This window comes from Microcebus murinus, chromosome 2, assembly GCF_040939455.1.
Source record: "Microcebus murinus isolate Inina chromosome 2, M.murinus_Inina_mat1.0, whole genome shotgun sequence".
NCBI lineage: Eukaryota > Metazoa > Chordata > Mammalia > Primates > Cheirogaleidae > Microcebus > Microcebus murinus.
This window is the reverse complement of record NC_134105.1, coordinates 116,196,427-116,219,389: the sequence shown is the minus strand read 5'-3', so window position 1 is coordinate 116,219,389 and position 22,963 is coordinate 116,196,427. Positions and strand designations below refer to the sequence as shown.

The 22,963-nt window shown below is 38.3% G+C and overlaps 1 protein-coding gene and 1 long non-coding RNA gene across 4 annotated transcripts in view; one reads left to right on the top strand and one right to left on the bottom strand.

Annotated features, from left to right (window-relative positions):
• The window catches only part of F5 (coagulation factor V), a 66,848-nt gene extending 64,430 nt beyond the window's left edge, over positions 1–2,418 (top strand). The window contains exons 24-25 of the mRNA XM_076000368.1: positions 425–607; positions 1,921–2,418. Coding sequence (XP_075856483.1) covers positions 425–607; positions 1,921–2,067 — 330 coding nt within the window. The 3' untranslated portion in view covers positions 2,068–2,418. The remainder of the gene's footprint in view (positions 1–424; positions 608–1,920) is intronic.
• LOC142869595 (uncharacterized) lies at positions 61–22,933 on the bottom strand. Of its 3 annotated transcripts, none has more exons than XR_012918191.1 (4): positions 22,715–22,857; positions 1,269–1,397; positions 698–794; positions 61–359 (listed from the first exon to the last, which is right to left on the bottom strand). It is a non-coding gene; the product is annotated as an uncharacterized LOC142869595 (long non-coding RNA). The 3 variants fall into 3 exon arrangements; XR_012918190.1 differs by having other exon boundaries at positions 698–777; XR_012918189.1 differs by having other exon boundaries at positions 698–1,397; positions 22,715–22,933.
• Positions 22,934–22,963: the final 30 nt, after the last annotated feature.

Here is a 22,963-nt window from a genome sequence, read left to right as displayed (position 1 = left end):
CATAGTATTTAAACAAACTTGCTTAAGAGAATAATATTTATAGATAATTTAGTACTTCAATAATTTTTCCAAATAAATTTATTCATTCATTCAACAAGTATTTATTGAACACCATCTATGTGCCTTGCATTGTGGTTGTGGTGAATACCAAGAAGTAAAACTAAGTAAACCTCTGCCCTCACACAGTAAGGGATACAAACAACAAATAATTGTGTGTAGTGTAAGAAATACTGCAACAGAAATTTATGCACATGGTGTGGCAAAAAACAAGTAATGGAAAGTTTCTAGGAGACAGTGAATCCTAAGGAATGAGACAAACAAAATCCTTTTAAGCTCTGTGCATTTCTGAGTATCTTGGTCTGAAAAAAAAAAAAGCAAAGGTTTTAACATCCTTCCTATCCATGTGTTTTTGTCATTTTCATAGGCAAACAACAACAAACAGTGGTTACAAATTGATCTACTCAAAATCAAGAAGATAACTGCAATGATAACACAGGGCTGCAAATCTCTGTCCTCTGAAATGTATGTGAAGAGCTACACCATCCACTACAGTGACCAGGGAGTGGAATGGAAACCTTACAGGCAGAAATCCTCCATGGTGGACAAGGTAGAGTGGCATCTTGGCAAAGAGAAAGCAATTGAAAACTGTGCTATGATGAAAATAACAATACCTTTCATTTGACAAATAGATACTGACCTGTACCACCTCTTTAAGTCTTCTAAATCCTAGTTCCTTGGGTGTCTGGTCTTGGGACAAGGACCATGGAGATCACCTTTCTGCTTTGACAGAGCCACTCATGAAATAGTTAGGACAAAACATTAGGAGATGTTACAAAGCTTAATTAGCTTTAATTGAGAAATAAAGTGAAGGGATCCAGAAGAAGTTTTGTGAAATAATACCATATTGGCATTGCCTTACTTATACTTGTTATTCGTGAACTGATCAAATCCAAGGCCATAAATCTTTCTGTGTCATATCGTTAGTAAACAGAAAACAATTAGTATCTTTCCTGTTGAGGAGACTAGATTTTCTGCAAAATGAATTACTCCCTTACATTCCTAAATAATTCTACTTCCTAGTGACATGGTTAAAAATACTACCAGAGGCAAAGCTAAGGCAATGTGCCTAGGAATGAGAATTGTGCCTAGGAATGAGAATTGTGCTAAAGCCAATAGGAGAGGCAGCACAGAAGGAAACTGTTATTTACTGAATTCTCATCAAATGCTCAGCACTTATCTCAGTTAATACATTTGAACCTGACTCTCACCTTTTTAAACTCCTGGGTTGTCTGTTTTGGTTTATTTCTCACTATGCCAGGCTGTCTTCATAGCAGGATGAGGGTGGTTGTCATAAATAGTGATTTTGCTTCTGCTGTGTGTAAATCTTGGGGAACTTGCTGAGAATGGAGGAAAAAAAAAACCATAAAACAGTTAAGAATATAATGTATATGACTAAATAAATAAATAAAAATGCATGGCCACATTGTAAATGTCAGTAATAGTTAACCATTTCTTGGTGGCCTTGTCATATGTTAACATACATCTTTAAAATTTCTGTGAGGTAAAATTTTGTTGCCCTCATTTTGGCAGTGAGGAACTGGAGAATCAGAGAATATAAGTAATTTCTTCAAAGTCACATAGCTACAAAGGGGCTAAGATAGCTTGGCGGCTGCTTCACAGCATCACGTCAGATTTATTTATTTTTCTCTAACTTGGTTGAGATCATTGGTGGGATGAAGCCCCTAAAAGCGTCTACTTGGCATGTGATTTCATTACTGAGGACCATCTCCGTGATAGTGTTGTGTTCTTTGATGTGTTCTTTGATGCCCTCTGTTTGAGCTAAAAGGATAAAAAATTATCTAAGATTTTCATACATACTTATACTGGCATTAAATATTTTTCTCATTATTTTGCTTCCAGATTTTCGAAGGAAATAGTAATACCAAAGGACACGTGAAGAACATTTTCAACCCCCCAATCATTTCTAGGTTTATCCGCATCATTCCTAAAACATGGAATCAAAGTATTGCACTTCGCCTGGAACTCTTTGGCTGTGATATTTACTAGAATTGAATTCATAAGCACAGGAAAGAATCTTTAAGACATCAAACCATTTAGAGTGGGCAATGTATTTTGTGACTATTTTAAATGTTAACAATTTCTACTATTTCTCTTTTTTTCTATTAGAGAATAAAATTTTATAAGAAACTTCTATAATACAACTCCTTGCCACCATTAAATGAGATGGTGGCTATATTTCTGTATTAATTTAAATATAGATGGGAAAATATCAAGAACCAACAAGAAAATGGCTTATCTTTCACAATGATTAAAAATGCTATATAAAGTCATAACATGCTTCATTATAGCTCTTTCAAATCCTATACACATTAATAAAATCGATACTTTTGGAAACCATTTACAGACCTGCATAACTTTTATTCCTACATTTTTCTTTAAAAGAAGTATGATTTAAGAGCAAAAGAAACAAAGACAATACTTATAAATGGTTTTTCTTGACAGTGGAGAGAAAAACAATCTTATCATATGAAATAAGTGCCTAAAATGCCCTGTCTTTCCTTGATGACAATGATTCTTCTGACTCTCCATAAGTAAAGAAACAGGCAAGCACATTTTCAGTAGTCCCATTGAAGCTATGAATCTATCTTTGTCCCCCTTGGGACTGATTGTACAAATTGATGTTCAAGGTTAGTGGTCATAGATGTGGAACAGAACCAAAATAACCAAGAGAGAACTGAACATGTAACATTGGCTTCATTCTAGCACTACATAGCATGCAGTTCCCCTAAGGGAAAGCTAATACCTGTAAAACAGAACATTGGAACTTTAGGTCCAAATGCAGCTATTCCTGCTAGAATAGACCCCTGGCCAAATTGGTAAGCAGTTGAAATTTTCTTTCAGTGCCTTTCTCTCCGAAGCCTCAACCTCCTCCTCTCTCTTCCCCCAGCAACTTCCCCTTTCATCACTCTCTTCCCCGGGAACTTGGCATCTAGTGGTCCTACAGACATTGTGGAACTGGCATCCTTGAAGTCACATGGGATAGACAGGCACCGTTGACGTTATCTATATTTGTGAAATAAACCACCCCAACACTGAGTATTTAAAACCACAAAAATTGTTATGTGAGGTGAAGCGTATGTTAATTATCTTGATTCAATCATCCCACAAGAAGTACACATATCAAAACATATATACTATAAATATATATAATTATTTTTCAGCTAAAACATAAATTTTAAAAATAACTTTAAGACACATCAATAAATTTATCATCTTTTATGGTTCTATGGGTTAACTTGGCTCAGCTGAGTGGTTTTTATTGCTGGCTTCATTTAGGGTCTCTCATGAGGTTACAGTCAGACAATGGCCACATCCAGAGTCATCTGGAGGCATAACTGAATGCTGAGACAGCTGGTCCTCTTTCACTATATGGCCTTTCTACAGGGTCTATCCACTTGATGTCTCCAACAGGGTAACTTTGTATATGGTTGTTCAGCCTCCCAAAAGCAAGTGTTCAAGAGGTAGGAAGAAGCAGCTGCCAGCACTTTTAAGGGCTGGGCCCACAACTGGTACAGCTTCACTTCTGCTGCATTGGTTAATACAAGGTACAGGGCAGACTAGATTCAAAGTAGAAGGGAACTACATAGGGCATGCATACCAGGAGGCATAGTTCATTGGGAACATCTTTAAAAACTAACTACCACAGTTACCTATTGCGCCTATAGATAGGGTGAGCCCTGTGAATATATATGAGAATTTCAAATATCCACAAAACATTGGCTTCCTGCTATTTGTATTCCCATTATTTCTTCCTTTTCATGGCTCATGCCAGTGTTCCACCAACATTTCTAAGATTTTCATTCTGTTAAAAACAAAAGAGTGTCTGAAGATAAAGGAAACATTCTTTTGTTCTCTCCAGGGCTAGCCTCATAGATGTACAATATGTTCATTCCCATGCTTAGTTTAATGCTCTGCTGTCACTATCTTGAAATACTTAATAAGTTTAACAAGGAATCCAAGATTTCATCCAAGATTTTATAATGAGCCCCCAAAATTATACAGCTAGTCCTGGGTCTCTCTATTGCAGAATTGGACAGGAACTCTCTTGATCTAGAATCCAACTGAGGTATGATATAGGTAAGAAAACCATGTGGAGTAATAGGCAGGGGAATAGATGGGAGTAGAGTATAAGATCCAACTTCATTATCCTATTTATGAGAAAAATAAGGCCCTCAAGATTAAACAACTTACCCAACGCGAGGGCTTGTTAGTGTCAGAAATAAAACCAGAAACCAGATGATCACACTCCCAGCCTCTCTTTCAGTCCAGTTCCTCTTTCATAAAATAGAAATTATAATGCTTATAATTCATCCTACCCTAGACAAGTAGACATGAATATTAATTGATACCTATTAAGTGATCTGAAAAATACTTGTTTGGGGATCAATGAGATGTTTGGGCTATATCTGATGCTATGTAGAAATATTAAAAGTTATCTTATTTTGAAATAAAAAGCATTTCTACTTTTTATTCCTCTCTTTGAAGTCACTTATATGAAATCACAACTTGGCTTCACAGTATATACTCCAGTGACATAACATAGTCCAATGTTCATTATATCATAACTGGTTGCCATGGAAAGCAGTTAAGTGACTCGCAGTGCAATTATGACTTGGAAGGAGAAACCAACAGATAAAATCCTAAACATTAGCAGTCATCCTAATTCAAAGTTGGAAAAGTATAGCTGAGAACATGTCACAAATGTGAAAGGGTGAGAATAAATGTGAAATCATCTCTCCAGGCTCTTTTCAAGTTGTTAAAAAAAATAACAAACTTCATGCCAGTTTTTAGAATAGTTTTGAATAACCACCATATTTTGGGTTCAGGACCACGATGGCAAACTCATGCAAAAACCATTAGCCAAATATCTTGGATCCTCCCAAGGGCCATGAATGTTTCACTATTTACTTCTCTGGATAGACCAAGAAGGAGCAATTCACAGGGCAGTGGATTTTGTTTCCACAACTGGCACATGCCCTAATGCAGTGGACCTAACACATACTTAAACATACCTGAAAATTCCATGTCACCATTTTTCTTGGTTTTTTTTTCCTAATAGAGAAGTATCTTATGGAAAATTCTGAATGCCTAATTCTCCCAAGCTATTCTGTTCTCATAGCCTAGAGATAGGGAATGCCGTGGGACATAGATAAAATGACTGTGTGTGGAGTAACATTTACATGGTTACTGTCCAGATAACAAAAAGGCTTTTCATATCCAGATATTTACTGTGTTGGGAGAGACTACAGAGCTTTAAGATTTTGATATCTCTAGTTAATATAAACTGTCCCCACCAAAACACATGCATGTATTTTGCATTTGGTAGATGTAAAGAAAACTTAATATTACCCTCCCTAGATGAACCATCATCTTCATTTGTTTTTTTAAAAGTATTAAGCTCAATCCTAGCACTCTGGGAGGCCGAGGCGGGCGGATTGCTCAAGGTCAGGAGTTCAAAACCAGCCTGAGCGAGACCCCGTCTCTACCATAAAAATAGAAAGAAATTAATTGGCCAACTAATATATATAATATAAAAATCAGCCGGGCATGGTGGCTCATGCTTGTAGTCCCAGCTACGCGGGAGGCTGAGGCAGCAGGATCGCTTGAGCCCAGGAGTTTGAGGTTGCTGTGAGCTAGGCTGACACCACGGCACTCACTCTAGCCTAGGCAAGAAAGCGAGACTCTGTCTCAAAAAAAAAAAAAAAAAAAAAAAAAGTATTAAGCTCATTCTAGCTACACAAAAAAACACTATGATAGATAGGTATTATAAGGGGGAGTATATAAAGGAAATCAAAGACATTTTTCTGGCCCTTCAAATACATCATCTAGTTGAATAGAGAAGATAAACATAATAAGCAAACAGAGACTATGAGTCTAGTAAGTCTAACAGATTACACCCAGAGTAGTAAAAAGACAGGAATAGGCCGTATGGGATAGAGTCAGGCTGTGAAAGCTTTTGGAGCAGAAGAGTTGACCTACATGATTTGAAGAGGATGGTGGACATATATGAAGGAAATCTGTGCAGAATCCCAAAGGAGAGGATTGGGATAAGGGTCAATGAAAACCAGGGAAGTGTAAGAGCTTTTTGCTCAGACTCCTGTAAGTTTTCCCGGATGTACCTATGTCTTCTCCCTTCTCTTCCTGTACAGTCTGATAATGACTTACCCATGCCCCTCCCTCCATCTCCTCCAACCTGTCCACAGATCCAGTGTGTTTGACAAGTCAAAAGAAATAACAGCAGCAGCTACCCCAGATGGATCTAACAATCTGAGGTGGGGATAAGGGGCACACACAAATACAAAACATGTCTCTAATCTGAAAATTGTGAATGATAGATGGTGGTGATCAAATTATAAGTGGGTTGCCTTTGCAAATGTTATGGAAGACACCTATATGGGACAGGGTCCTGACTTGGTTGGGGTGATAGGAAAATAGCACTGGAGCACAGAAAAGAGGTGCAAGAATATTTTGTATGTGGGGAATTGACTAATAGAGAGATGAGACAATTACAGGGATGTTTGGACAATGGCAAGACTTCAAAATGCTTATGTGATGGTTTCGTTTTGTTTTACCACTGGTCCACATTTAAACCACCTCCAGTTCATCTGCACTTTCATGTTTTACACTTAGGGGCAGCTTCCCAGTGTCTCAGGAATGATATACAGATAATTTCATACACTCACCTGCTTTTTAGCATCATGAAATTTGATAATAGGTTTATCATTTTATTTATTTCAACTACCTTGTATGAAGTTCCTCCTTGCTGCCTAAAAGGCTTTCTGAAAGTCTGAAATGTGGCAACCTTGTTTACAGACACGACAGATAAAAATGTAAATAAAACTTTAATTTTGTGAGTAGTCTGAGGGAAACAGTAACAAAGGCTATATTTCTAGGTAAAATGTTTAGAATAATACTTGGCACATGGTAAGAACTATATAGGTATCGATTATTAACATTAGCAAAAATAATATAAATATGAATATAACACAGTATTAATTTCTTCTTTATTTCTAACACTTTTTAATGCTAGTCATTATTTTTAAAAATTATGATCAAATGTACATAACATAAAATTGATCATGTTAACCATTTTTAAATGTACAGTTCAGTGGCATTAAGTACGTTCTCACTGTTGTGCAACCACCAACCACCATCCACTCTGCTTTTAATTGTTGCCCTATTTTCTCCAGGTTGCTTTTCCCAGTAGGTGGCGTGTCTGGTTCAATTGTACTTAGCCAGAGTTCTGAGGACTCTCACGTAGAGGTCAAGCCTTAATTATCCAGGCTAAACAAAGAATTGAACAGCTTGCACGGACCTTTTTCAGTGGATTTAACTGACCTAATTACGTTTTTCTCAGGGGCAGGGGCTATTAACATTAGTTTACATCCTGAGCCCACAGGCCTACTATGGGATTCAGAAATTATTGTAAATTATCCACAAATTGAGAAAATTTAAACAGATCTCTGCAAGAATAATCAATTGGTTGCCAAAGAAGGAGTTTAAACAGGGAGAGGTAAACAAATTGTGCCAGAAACTAAATTATTATAGAAAGAATGGTAAGCATGCTGGATCATCGTATGCATTATGAAGACTGTAGTTTTCTGCAATGTACCAAATAGGTCACTAAAAATTACTGGCTGGTAAGGATAGTGTGGTTTGATATTTACCAGGTATTATAAAGAATCTTCTCTGCCCTCCTGGATGCTAATATTCTAAATTCAAAGTTCTCATGTTTCTTCAGGTGGCAAAGTGATAGGAAAGCACAAAATAAAACCCAAATGACTAAATACAACATTATTTTATGTATGTATGAATGAATATATTTATTTCTCATCTTGTCCCCCCAAGAGTTAAGGTTGCTTAAAAGAAAACATAACATACTACCTGACAACGTATGTAAGAAGCAGGAGAGAAAACTAGAGATAGAAACCTAAACAGGAAGTAGAAAAAGGCCAACATGAAAATGCATACCATAAAGCTCTTGATCTTGCTATGGGTGAACTTAGGTTTAGCAAAAGTTTAATAGCCAATGCAAAAAGAAAAACCTTATAGGTTATACAAAAGTGTCCCCAAAAAATGTTCAAAAGCAGCACATTTTTATTGAGATTAAAAATAAATCTGAAATTAAAAATAAATTTCTCCTGAAGGTCTATAGAAAGAGACCACCATGTAAAGTACAGAATATCTCTAACAAGAACAGATTTTTATAGGGCTATTTCCTGTGCAGCCCTAAAGAGTGGCTGAAGCTTCCCCACCAAAGCACAGTTCAGTAAAACCAAGTCTTCAAAGCCCAAGTGCATGGCTCTCTGCCAGTCTGGCTGAAGCCAAAGGTAGATTTTGCCTTTGAGAATTTTAGTCTCTAAAATTAGTTTTCCTTCAGGCAATGGCTCATATCATAAATATTGTTTCTCTAATTCATGATTTTGATAGCTATTCTATGGCAATGAGCTCAAGATTGTACACTCTGCAACGTGTAACAACTACATATTTGCAAAGTTATGTTCTTGCACCAGATTCTATTACAAGCAAACAGCAGTGGAAGCCAAATGTTTCAGAGTGATTAATGAGTAAAAAATGTAAATTAAGAAAATTTCCATAATCTAATTTCTTTCCTGCTATTTTGGAAAAGAAAACCATTCTTACGGTGAAGATATCAATATTCAAATATTATACATATAGATAAATCTGATTTTTATTTATACTTCATTGAGTACAGATTAACCATTTCTAAGAATCATATTTCTTAAAAATAAATATAGCATGTTTGGAGTCTTTCAAGTCAGTAAAACAAATATTTGTTATTAATCATTAATAGAAAAGGCAGTTTTAGTTACTGTGAAGAATACTGCCTGACAGAGCACACAAAGAACAAACTTATTTATAAATTTCTAGTTATTAAGGCCTGATTTGAGTAATTACAAATTATTTTCTCCTTAATAAGTAGCTTTTTAATATTTTGTGGTTTGTTGTCATATTAACACACAGTACAATGGACTCTAAACAGTTTTTCCCAGATTTAAAATCATTGCACCTAGATTTTGAAACATAAATGTTATGAGCTTTAAAGTTCATAACAAGATATTTGCTTTAAAAGGTACCATTTATCAAGATTAAATCCATTCACAAATAAAAGTGGGTTTATATTTAACTACCTTCCCCCATCATCCTCCCCAACATGTTCATTCCTCCTAACAGTTTTCTCACTGTACATTTTCAATAATCACAGATATAACTTTTCCCCTTTTTTATATTAAGAAAACTTCTTTCAAAGTAATAATTTTCATTACCTATTTTACCAAACACATCTTGTAATCTTGTGTTTAGCCCCCTTTAAAGAACTGACCTACTTAAATTTAATGCTATGATTTGAAAAACACCCTTTCTAATGATGTTCTGCAGTTCCTTATAATCTAAATTTATATGAATGTGGAGAGATATTAAATTAGATGACAAGCTTTTCTAGAATATGTACTTGAAGTACAAGCTTCTTTTTTCTTTGAGACAAAGTCTCGCTCTATTGCCCCAGTAGAGAACAGTGGTGTCCTCACTGCAACCTCAAACTCCTGAGTTCAAGCAATCCTCCTGCCTCAGCCTCCTGAGCAGCTGGGACTACAAGCATGTACTACAAGCCAGGCTATGGCTCTTGCTCAGGCTGGTCTTGAACTCCTGAGCTCAAGCAATCCTCCCACCTCAGCCTCCCAGAGTGCTATGTTTACAGGCATGACCCACTGCACTTGGCCCAGTTGATTTCATAAATCCTTATCCTATTCCTTTATTTTTATCTCTGACTTTTCCCCCCTATAATATCAGTACCATACTGAACCTATCTCTGACCTTTGATCTGTGTCAGTATTTGCACTATTAAGGATCTATTAGTAAACAATAGCTTTTAAGTTTTTCCTCTCTTCCTTCTTTTTTCATTTTCTCTTTTTCCAGAGAAAACGACCTTTTAATCACATAGCCTTCTCCTTTTTCTCTTTGTCTAGGCCTGCATTCAATTAAAATTTCACCTTATTGTCATGAACGAATCTTTCTTCAGTAATTCATTTATTGATTGCCTATTAAGTGTGAGGCATCATTCCATGTACTGAAGAGAACAAAACAGAAAAATGTCTACTCTAATGAAGTTTACTCACAAGTTGAAGGAGAGAGAGACAATAAACAGTAAGAAAAACACATAGGATGTCAGATAAGAAGTCTTAAGGCAAAAATAAATCAGAAGAGGGAACGTGGCATTTGTGGAAGGGACAAACTCGATATTAAACAGTACAGTCAGGGAAGGCCCTAGTAAGAAGGTAATGTGTGAGCAAAGACCAGAGGAAGTAAGGACGTAAACAACAGACTCATGGGAGAAAACTTAGCAGGCAGAAAGAATAGTGAGTGCAAATATCCTGCTTTAAAATCATGCAGATGGTGATCCAGGAAGAGCAAGGAGAACCATGAGGTTGAAGCCAACCAAGCAAGGAGACAATGAGAGCAAAGAATAAAGTGGGTGGGCAGAGGTGGGAAAAGATGGGAAGTGGGGGATATTTAGGTCTAGAAAGCCCTTTGCGCTTTTTTTGAATGAGATGGGAAGTTACTAGAGAGTATTGAACTTAAGCTTTAAAAGAATCTTTCTGGCTGTTATACTGAGACTAGACTATAGGGAAACAAGGCTATTTGCAGGAAGACCAATTCAGATGTGACTGCAGATATCAATATCAATGGTGGTAGCAATAGAAGTGGTAAGAGTGGTAGGATATGGACATATGTTGAAGGTAAAGCCAACAGAATTTACTAGTGAATTGGACAGTGTACAATATAACAGCTCTCCCCTGAAGACCATGGGTGAAAACCCTCCCCATGGAATCATTGGCAATGCTTTTTTAAAAGCACAGCATTGTATAAATGATCCTTTCTTGTCTTTTCTATCAATTGTTAACAGATAAGCTTTGCATTCTACTCTACTTGAACAGCCAATTTTTGTGAGCATAACCTGAACCTCGTCATCCCTCAGAACAGGTCCTCCTGTGTAATATTAAGACCAAACCCATGCATCTCAGCTCTCTTGAACATCTATCCCACCCATCCCACTGAGGCATCCAGCTCTCCCAACCCCTCCATTATGTCATGCCTCTGTGCCCCTCGTGGCTTCCACTCCTCCTCTAAGCCAGCACACACCCACTGAGTATGAGTTCATCCATACTACTCATAAGCCCTGGGGAAAACTCTTGCCTCTGACCTTCTGCCTCATCCCCACCTGTTGAGAAATCCCCAACCTTGAATCAGTATGGCCCCTGCAATCTCCCTGCCCACATCCAGGCTGTAACATTCGGGCAGCCTTAGTTAGCTGGGCAACCACTATACACAGCCCTTGTCAGTCACTCCCCACATATGCTATTTAAACTTTCATATTTCATGGCAGAACCTGACTCATCCTTGTTTATCTTCTCCTCAGCATGTACCTTGCCTCTTACCGTATAGGAAAAAGAGATAACATTAGAGAATGCTTTCAGCATTATCCCCTGCCCCTACCTAGTGCCTATTATTTCCATCTACCTTACCTCCTTTCATGGGGTAGGGGGAGATAATTTCTCGTTCTTAGTCAAGGACAAACCTTGCCAATCAGTTTCAGATCCCAGCAGCTTCCATATCTCAGAGACATTTTTCAAAAACCCCTGTATCTCACAGTAGTAGTTATATAATTATATATATATTTGTTTAAACTTATTGAACTATACACTTAAAATGGATGATTTTTATTGGATGAAAGTCATACCTCAATAAAGTTGTTTAAAAATTTTTTTAAACCCTGAGTGTCTTCTGTTCCTTTTTCCTCTACTCATGAATATAATCCAGCCTCTGAAAATATAATCTGCATTTACTGCCTGCACAAGCAATTAAAGAGCTCCTACTTTGTGCTAGGATCTCTCCTAACTACTTAGAAGCTGACCCTCTATTGTACTTAGATGATAATAGGTCTCATTTTTTAAGATTAATTTTGTAGCAGGCACTGTGCAGAGCATTTAACATCTTATAAATAATCTTATTTAGTCCTCCCAACTATCCTAAGAAATAGGTGTTATCTCCACTTATGTACATGAAAATTGAGCCTTAGAAGGGAAGGGTACCTTGTCCAAAGTTGCCAAAAGTTGTAGTAGTGTCTGGGTCCTAAACCCAGATCTGCCTGATGCATCTCAGCATTAAGCTCTTCATATACTAAGCCAGGTGATGAGATTTTTAGATAGGGTGGGAGTGGAGAGGTAAGATATAAGAATAATCAGCTGCTCAGAGTCTCATTATTTCTCTATCTTGTGTGCAGTCCCTATCCTCACTGCTAGGGGCACCTTAAGGTGTTCCTTGCCAGAATAAGGAACTGAGGCCCAGAGTTCTTGGTAGACCAGGAGACACAGATCCTGGATCCATATATCTTCTCTTATATTTCAAAGCAAGAAGAGCTTCTGCCCTGGACACTGGCGGAGAGGTAGAGAAGGTGAGGTTAGAAATGTACAATGATATGGGTTATAGGCAAAAGCATGCAGAAAGACCTCTCTTTAAAGGATATTCATACTCTAATACAGGGATGGATCTTTTCACGTTGGGGTTCACGACAGACTCTTCAAGTTGATTTCATCTAAAGATTTGTACATCACCGCAGAAGAACTGGGCAAACTATGAGCATGGAATTCTTCATCTATAGCTAAATGTGATGCTATAATACCTGTGCCATGAGCTGCAAAAAAGTATTACTGAAGGTTGATAGTAAAACTCACAAGGACTGGGAAATGTATTCACCAAACACTTATTAGAAAATTCTTATACTTAAAATACCAGAGGAGACACTGAGAAACATAAAGACCACACCCAGTTCCTGATCGCAAAAATCCCTAATTAGTGGGAGAGGAAGTCATGTATAAAATGGCCAGTAATCATTTACCAGACAGGACATAACAAGCATGTGGCTTGAGTTATCATGTCCCGTAATACCTGAATGCCTCACCAAGAACTGAAAATGTCTTGTCACTGTTAGTAAGGATTCCAGCCAAGAACCCTCACTCTCAGCATCAGAACTGAGACAGAGATGAAAGCCAAACAGCATAATGGTAGTTTTCAGTTATGAGAACTTGGAGAGGGGACTCTGCATTCAGATTAGAACCTGGGAAGAGAATTTCCTTACTAATCTCTTCTATGTGGGAGGATTTTACATAAAATGTTTTGAACTTTTAATTATCAATTGAAGAGTATTTTAAAACACCTTACCAAACACAGAGAGTATACATAACTAAATGAGAGGAGAGAAAATAGGTGTGTGATTGTGTGTTTGAATGTGTTTATACATCGTTAAGACAGCAGGAAGACAGTGACATATCAGAAACGTTTTAATAGATAAGGCCTGTCTCTGTGCTTCCAGAATTTCAAGGGACTTGAGATAGGTTCCCTGGGCCAATTCTGTTGCCACAAATGAATATTTGATGAGAGAAATCAACATACCCCTATTTCATTTCATTCAGGATTTCTTAAGTTATGACTCATTCACATGTGATTGTGAATGCTGTTTTTGCACGTTACCATAGAGGTCACGTGCTTTTATAAAACAGGACTTAACACATTTCCCCCAAAAGTTCTGATATATTCTTTAAGAAAGATAAAGTATATCAGAAAATAAATTACTTCACCACCTGGCTTGGCTACATAGTACAGTCAGTTCTAGTCTCATAAAAAACTCATTCTGTCTGATACGGAAACATGAAGAGGCTGCTACGGCTGAGTCACAGACAGGCTTCCCAGGTTCATCTCACAGGTGACTGTCTGCTCCCAGGGTGCCTCTGGCAATCTCCAGAACCCCCCTGGGAACTCCCAAAGGTCACACCCTGAACCCTGAGCCACATTCATTCTAGTTCTAAGGAAAAAACAAAACAAAACACAGCAGAGCTAAGACAATCACCACAATGCTGGCAAGTTTGTAGTCTCCTTACTAAGCCCTTCTCAGCTACACATACCTCTCAAACCCAGTTCCAGGAGTATTCCAACCCTTCCTTCTTCCATCTTGGTGGGAGCCCGGCTGCTGCAAGTTTGAGGAAAGTAGCTGTGTCTACAGGAACAGGAGTACAAATGGCATTTGAGGCCTGGGGTCAGGAGCTGCGAGGTGTCAAGACTGCCATCTTAACCTCACCATTCAAGGCCATTGGTGTTGAGAGAGAACACATTCCTTTTCCAGTACTTAATCTGTTTCCTGCCACTTAGGAACAATCTCCCAGCTGAATCAATAGAGTCTGAGAACTTCAGTTTGGAAAGGCTTTCAGAGATCATCTAGTCCCAATACCCACCTCTAACCCATCTCAGTTTAGGGGAAACCTAAGATACAATGTGCAGCCAGTTATCCAATGTCACATAGACTATCTGTAGAAAAACCTGAGCAAAAACTTAGGGTTCCCAACTCCTAATCTAGTGCTCTGTTTAACTGCAATAAATTTTCTCCCTAGATTGGCTTTTAAAGTACATATGAGGTTCATAAATTCATGCCATCCAGGTGGGTGAGGTGTTAAAGATCTGTGTTGTTCCTAAGAAAAGAATATCAATTTCTTTTCTTTTCTTTTCTTTTCTTTTCTTTTCTTTTTTTTTGAGACACAGTCTACTCTGTTGCCCTGGATAGAGTTGAAGTGGCGTCATCATAGCTCATTATAGCTTCAAACTCTTGGGCTCAAGAGATCCTCCTGCCTCAACCTCCTGAGTAGCTGGGAGTACAGGTACACACCACAATGCCTGGCTAATTTTTCTACTTTTATTAGAGACGGGGTCTCATTCTTGCAAGGCTGGTCTCATCTCCTGAGCTCAAGCAATCCTCCTGCCTTGGTCTCTCAGAGTGCTAGGATTATAAGCATGAGCCACTGCACCCAGCCTCAGTTTCATTTTCTTATTGAATTCCATAGGTTATCAGTGTTTGTGATATGGCCTTTGTGTCAAAACTGTTACATATTAGCTCATTTTTAAAGCTTCAGGTGGAATTACCACCCAAGTGGTTTTTGGAGGCTGAGGAAAAAGATCCTTAGGAAGGGAAATTTGGGAAACAGTAAACTGCAAGGAGATTGGTTTTGCCTTGGGCATCTATATTGAAATAAATGCCAGCATTTAGTGCTGACATAGCCTACTGAAGATGGGACTGATGAAGGGCTCACCCTAGAATCTCCGGTGTGGCTATATTGTTCTCCTTCCACCATTATTCATTCTACTCATTTTCACCAAATTTGTTCCAGGTGCCAGAAAGGATATGAAGATGAGTAAAACATCTGCTTTTGAGGATTCTATGGACTGATGAGGGGGAAGAGAGGGAAGAGACAATAGTTACAATAAAATGTGATAGCTATAATAAAGGTATATACATAGTTCTAAGGCAAGAGAGGATAGAACAATTGTCCAAGAGGTATCAGGGGAATGTGCAGAGAGGAACTGACAGTTCAGTCATTCATTCAACAAATATGTCTTCAGTGTGTTTCTAAGCACTGTTTAGAGCAGTTTACTGTCTAGAGCAGTAAACAAAAACAAAGCCACTACTTTTATGGAGCTCTTATTCTAGTGTTCATTCTAGGAAAATGCAAAATAAATACATATATAATACAGCAAGCAGGGATGAATGCTAAGATGAATAAAGCAGGGTAGGACAGAAAGTGACCAGGATGGGGATGTCTGCTATTTTAAGTAGGATAATGTAATAATTAGGCAGCAACCTCAAAGTAGTGAGGGAAGGCATCATACAGATATCTAGGAAAAGTGTTGTGGGCAGAGGGCACAACAAGTGCAAAGTTCCTGAGGTGGGAGTGTGGTTGGTACATACAAGCAGCAACAAGAAAGCCAGTGTCACTGGCCCAGAGTAGAAAGGTGGAAGGTCATAGGGAATGAGATCAGAGATATGCTGAAGTAGAGTGAGTCGATCAGGTAGGGCCTTCCAGACTCTAGTAAAAAACCTAGGATCTAATTCAAAATTTTACGGGAAGCCATTAGAGGGATCTGAGCAGAAGAGTGGCATGATCATCTGATTTAGGTTTTAGGAAGATCACTCTGGCTGCTATGCAAATAGGCGACAATTGAGGAAGGCTGGGTTCAGCAAAATGAGTTAGAAGCTAGTGTAGTAGCTCAGAGGAGATATGATGATGGCTTGGACTAGGGTGGTAGAGGTGGAGGAGGTATGACAACTAAATGACATTTTGAGAAACTGGGGAGCATTAGGGGAGATTAGTGGAGAATGAGATTGGAGGGGTTAGCAAAAGTCAGAAATAAGAAGGTTCTATTTCATTTAGTAAGCACCAACAATTCTTAATAACAGATCAGGACAAGAGTAATATTAGATTCAAAGGAGATCTAACTATTCAAGAGAGACCTAACCATTCTAACTATTCTAAGTGTGGTATGGAGACTGGTTCCAGCTAGGAAGAAACTAGAGGCAAGAAAACTGCAATCAAATAAATGCAAGTCAGAAGATGAAGGTGGTGGTTTAATAATATCTGAATTATAGTTATCAATTACTTTATTCTCATAGACTGCATGAACTTTTCACAGAGGATGAAATTTTGACAGCAAGTGATGACAGCATTCCAACTTAGATATCAAACAATGGCAGAAGACAAGCATAGTCAGAGGGAGGAACGATGCCACAGAGCACTTTCCCAAAGGGCCCTGTGGGTGTGGCAATGCCTCACCTGCATGGTATCACATTCCAAGCCCACACAGGCTGAGACGCCTGATGAGTAGGCAGCCCTTTAGATGGGCTGCTCCATGACACAACTCAGCTGTGGGGCGATGCCTTGATGACCACATCCACAATTCTGGGTCAAGCATTTAAGAAACAGAGAGGAGAATCCCTTGTGAGCTGAATTGACATTTTACAGGATAGCACAGCATACTCATTTAGTCTGTGATTATTGTCAGGACACAGCTTGTTTCTGCTTGTGAAGTAAGTCATCAGTTTAGGGGCATTTTAGGGGTACAGCCTGGAATGGTACAATTCACTACTGATTCATCATATGAGCTCCCTGGGGTTGGAGACTGTCTTATTTTTGTTTCCCTATAGCACCAAGTGCAGTGCCTTAGACAACAGGCTCTCAAATTCAGGTTGAGGGAATAAACATGACCTTGAAGGACTGAGATTCTTTGGCTCTTGGTGTTCTTATCTACAAAGTGAGGAAAATGTGTATTTGTATCTACCATATTTATAGGAATGAAGTAAGAATCCAAGTTCTAGTTAATACATTTGAAAAGGATTTCAAAACTGTTTTCCAGGAGAACTGCTCTGTGATACAGTATATTGAAAGTAAATAAATATTAACTGGGAGAGAACATAAAAGGTTGCATGGCATGGAGGAACAGTATTGGACTCTGCAAGTCTGTGTAACCAAATACTTTTGGGTTTACTGCATCCTGGTAAATTGATTTACATTTCTTGGCCTCAACTTCAATGTGATTTCTAAAATTAAGTCTGTGATTATAACTATTTTTAATGAATTTCATCATTGTTACTGTAGAACAAAGTTTAAATTGGGCCAAGAAGCATGTTTCCAATTTTATCATATCACATGTCCCTTAACTTCTTTGTAACTGGTCGTTCTCTGGAAAGTAACACAATGGACAAACTGATCTTAAATCTTCCTTTTGCTCTAAAATTCTATATACCACACAATGGACAGAACCAATGCTCCTTTCCAGCCTGCACTACTCCATAGATTAAAAATGCCTGACTCATCTAACTGGCATTGCATTAAATCATAGATTAACTTTAAGGAAAAGGAAAGTTGTATGATGCTATTTTTCTGTTCAAGGACATAGTAAATCTGACCATTTTTTCAGACCTCATTTTATGGTCTACAATAAGATTTTACTGTTTGGCAATGATACTATGGAAGTCAATAAATAGTATATTTGAAAAATATTTTCAATGAAGAGGAAAAATAAAGGGTTTATAAAATAAAATGCTTTATAAATTAATGAGAGGAATAAACAGCCAAAAGAAAAGTGAGTAGAAGTTATGAATAGGCTATTTACAGAACAGTAAATCCAAGGAGCTGGCAAACATGTGGAAAGATGCCCAAACTCACCTATAAAGATGTTCAAATTAAAGATACAGTGAGGAATCTTTATACTATGGTTTCTCATCTTCCTCACTAGTGGGATTCTGGGCTGGATAACTCTTTGTTATGGGGGCTGCCTTCATTATTGCAATAATTTATATTTAACAGAATCCCTGGCTCTGCCCAATAGAAGCTAACACCCTCTCTCCAGTCATGACAATCAAAAACATCTTCAGACATTGCCAAATGTCCCCTGTGGGTAAAAATCATTACAGATTGAGAAACACCAATTTACACCTATTAGACAAGCAAAAATGTACAAGCCTGATTACATCTGTAATCAGGGATGCAGTGCAAAAGGAATATTCTCATATGTTGCTAGTAAAAATGTAAGCTAGTATAGGTTTATGTAAAATAACTGAGTAAAACTATGAAATTTATGAAATTATGAATATTAAATGAAAATTATGAAAATTAAAAATACATATACTCTTTAACCTAGAAATCCCATTCCTGGGAATAAATCCTATTAAAATGAAATTTAAAATACATAAATATACATTGTATGAGGGTGTTAATTACAGCATTGTTGGCAGTGGTGAAAACAAGAAAAAGAATGAATGACCATAAGTAGGGGCTGAATATTATGAGGTCCACAATGAAATATTATGTGGGCATTAGAAAGAATTAGACCTATACCTTATTACATGGAATGTTCTCCATGAATTATTCCTTAGAGAGAAAAAAAGAGCCAGAAAAGTTTATAATTGTATAATACAGTATAATCTTACTTTTTGCAAAACGCAGACCCCTACATGTTTTTTATATGAATAGAGAAAGTGCCCCTCAATATTCTGTTTACCCCTACAGAATGGGAGAAAATATATTTGCAAATCACCTCACAAAGGTCTAGTATGCAGAATATATAAAAAACTCTTATAACTCAACAATAAAAAAGCATTTAGAAAAGGGCAAAGGACTTGAACAGACATTTCTCCAAAGAAGATATACAAATGGCCAACAAATACATGAAAAGATGCTGAACATCATCAGGCATTAGGGAAATGCAAACCAAAACCACAATGAGATACCATTTCACACCCACTAGGATGGCTACTAAAAAAAGGAAGATAACTATTGGCAAGGATATGAAAAAATTGGAAATTTGGATTGCTTGTGGGAAAGTAGAATGGTAGGGCCTCTGTGAAAAATAGTATGTCAAATAGTCAAACATAGAATTACCAACTGATATAGCAATTCTACTCCTAGGTACATACCCCAAAGAGTTGAAAACGGGTATTCAAACACCTGCACACAAATATGCATAGTAGCACTGTTCACAATAGCCAAAAAGTGAAAACAATCCAAATGTCTATCACCTGATGAATGGATAAATAAAAAGTAATATATACACATATTACTCAGCAAAAAAGGAATGAAATACTGATATATACTACAATGTGGATGAACCTTAAAAACATCATGCTATGTGAAAGAAGCCAGACATAAAAGGTCACATATTGTTTGAAACTTCCAGAATAGGTAATTGCATAGAGAGAAAAGCATATTAGTGTTTGTCAGGGACCAGGGGGAAGAAGGAACAGGGAATGACTGTCTAATGGGTACGGGTTTCCTTTGTAGGGTGATGAAAATGTCTTGGAACAGTTCACAATATTGTAAATGTACTAATGCCACTGAGTTGTACACTTAAATATAGTTAGTGGCTAATTTTGTTATGTGAATACTACCTCAATTTTCACAAATATATTCTATTTACTTTTGTGTTAGTTCCTATTGCCACATAACAAATGACCACAAATTTAGCAGCTTTAAAACATTACACAGCTTGGCTCACAGTTCTATATGTCCAGGTGGGCATGAGTGGGTTCTCTGCTTATGGTTTCACAGGTTGAAATTAAGATGGTGCCTGGGTTAGGCTCCTCTCTGGAGACTCTAAGGAAGAATTCACTGCTAAGAAATTTTAGGTTTTTAGTAGAATTCAGTTCCTTGTGATTGTAAGACTGAGATCCCGATTCCTTGCTGGCTGTCAGCCAGGAGGCAGTCTCAGTTGCTACAGGCTGCCCACATTCTTTGGCACACAGCCTCCTCCAGCAGCAGCATGTGAGACCCTTCTTAGCCTTCAAATAGCTCTGATTTTACTCTTTCGCTACCAGCAAGAGAAAAATTAGAATTATGCCTATCACAACCTCTTTGAGAAAAATAATAAGGAAACATTTTCTACCCAATTCAAGAACAATTATTATTCATTTATACCCAGCCTCATTGCAAAGCAGATTTGAGGTGCCTATGTGATTTATAGTGAGAAAAAGTTCCAGAACCAGTGATTTACAGATTAACACAGTTCAGGTCTTGGAGCCTCAGAGAAGGGATGGAAAGCTGCTCTTAATAGGTGGGCTTCTCTTTCTGAGGTGTCTCCTGGCTTCCTTTCTTTTTCTTCTCTTCAACTAAAGCACTGAATGTAAATGCAAAACATTTGTCAAGAGGACCACTGGTGTTCTCTCTGTACTCAGGATAAGAAGTTGGAGTTTAGGGGACTAGATACTTGTATTATGTAGATTAAAAGTTTCCAAACTTTTTGGTCTTAGGACCCTTGTTATTGAGAACCTAAAGACCTTTGGGTTTTGTGGGTTATACCTATTGAAATTTGCCATTTTATAATTTAAACCAGGAAAGTTTTTTAAACACAAGAATATATAAGCACACATTCACTTAGCCAATAGAGTGATAATGTCATCACATGCTATATAGACTCTGGAGTGGAAAAGTCTTAGTATGATTATAAAAACAGCTTTGAGCTGGTGGAATTGTCAGGTGTGGGACCAGATGTCAAGTCTGTGTTCCCTGGTTTTTGGTTTCCAGCACTGAAGAATGGTTACTGGTATAGAGTTGATGGAGCAAATGAGCAGACCAAGCAGATGTAAGCAAGTAAAGTGACAAAAGTTACTACAGCATAGCATATTCTAGAGAAGAAATGAGTCAACCCTGCTAGTGGAGACCTTGAGTTTAACAAGACTTTTTCTTTTATGCTGATTTCTAATTTTATGTTAAGTGGGAAGCAGAATATTCATGCTTTTTCTTGGAAAGGGGTGGAGAATTCCTGGGAACCCTCTCCATTTTTAACCTTGAAAGCCAATTTCCAGAGGTTGCCATGATTATTTGTAAACTGTCATGACACTGGTGGGTGTGATTTTTACTATGTTAATGAGGGTAGGTCACTTGAGGTTATTGTCACCTTATTTGCTCCAAAGACCCTCTTTTGTAGCCTTGTTAATATCTCCACTTTGTGGCCTTTCTACCTCTTTCTGGCTGGTCAGTCTTTGGAGACCTCCTATTGTAGACCAACCATCTGTTCACTCCTTAGAAGCCCCCTTGACATGTCATCTGTTCTTTGTTAGAAGCCCCCTGTGCCCCCCCCACCAACGCCCCCCCCCCAGACAAAGCATCTCCTAGTGCCATCTATTTCTCAATAGAGACCTCCTAGACAAAGCATCTGTTTCCCTTTCTCCTTGTCCCAACCTAAAAGAATCTCTGAAAGCCCTGGGGCTTCTTGGACCACACTTTCAGACTCAGTGAGAAATGTAAATACTGCCAATTGTATTTCTTCACAGATTAATCAACTCACATATTTTGGCGCATTCACTTATGTGTCTTAGAAACAAATCTTGTCCTTTTACTAGTTTCTTGTTTTACCTGGTAGACTCATTTTTGCTGCTTTTGCTTGCAACAAGTGTCATTTGCTACCACAGGAGGAAAATTGAGCTAGAGTGATCATACTATACATAAAAGCAAAATAGAGAGTTCAAAATGTTTGTATAAGCTTCTGGCAGGATCTGTTACTCTACAGATACTGCACAGGGAAAATTGCTTTAAATGCTGCAGCTTTGCCTGAAGTGAAGGATTAGGATGGAGTCAGGCTGTGAGTCAGGGAGGAAAAGGCACACAGGGGAGATGAAAACAAGCACTGGGGATTCTTGTCATGCTTTGCCCTTGAAAACTATGCCAAGACCTCTTTTATGTTGTTTTTAAACGAAGAGCTCTATCATGTTTTGTGATTGCTTTAATGACTCAGGATTTCCACTTTCCTTTTAACCATAAAGTATGCCATAGGTGTTTGTTTTCTTTGTATTTCAAAAAGTGGTTTCAAAAAGTGACAAAATAAAGCTTAAACCCTTTAATTGGGACTCCATTATGGTTCTTCTGTTAAGTGAAAAGCTTGTTCATTATTCTCACATTATCTACTTTCTTCACTTCAGTGTCTTGGCAAACGCCCCGAGTGCTTAAATTCTGGTGTCTTTCTATAGCAGATGAGTACAATTTAAAACATGAAAACTGCTGGGGTAAAGATTTAGCATTCCCCCGCCCCAAGATTAAACCTTTGCTTGGCCTCGGTCACCAAATCTCTCTGGAGGACCTGAGTGGACATCCGAGGGACAGTGATTAGAATAAAAAGGGTGGCTGGATGGAACAGCGCGTTCCTTTTGGTGGAGGGCTGGGCCCACAAGGAGCATTCCCGACAGGTGAGCGGTACCACAGAGGGTGACCGAGCCGGCCGCGGGTGTGGAACGAACACTCACCGCCTGACTAGCGTGCGCCCCCGCGACAAGCCAGTGCTGCCCGGCTGGAGTCCTAGAGGCTTCCTCGGCATCTGAGCCAGAGGACGTCACGCCGCGCCGCCGCCATTCGCCTCGTGTGAGCCATCCACCAATGGGAGAGAAGACAAGTTCCCGGCGTCCGCTGTGATTGGCTCCCAGCCTTGAGGCGGCGGCGGAGGTGGGCCTTAGGGAGAGTCTCCTGTCGGCCACAGGGCTGGCTGCCCGGCGCGG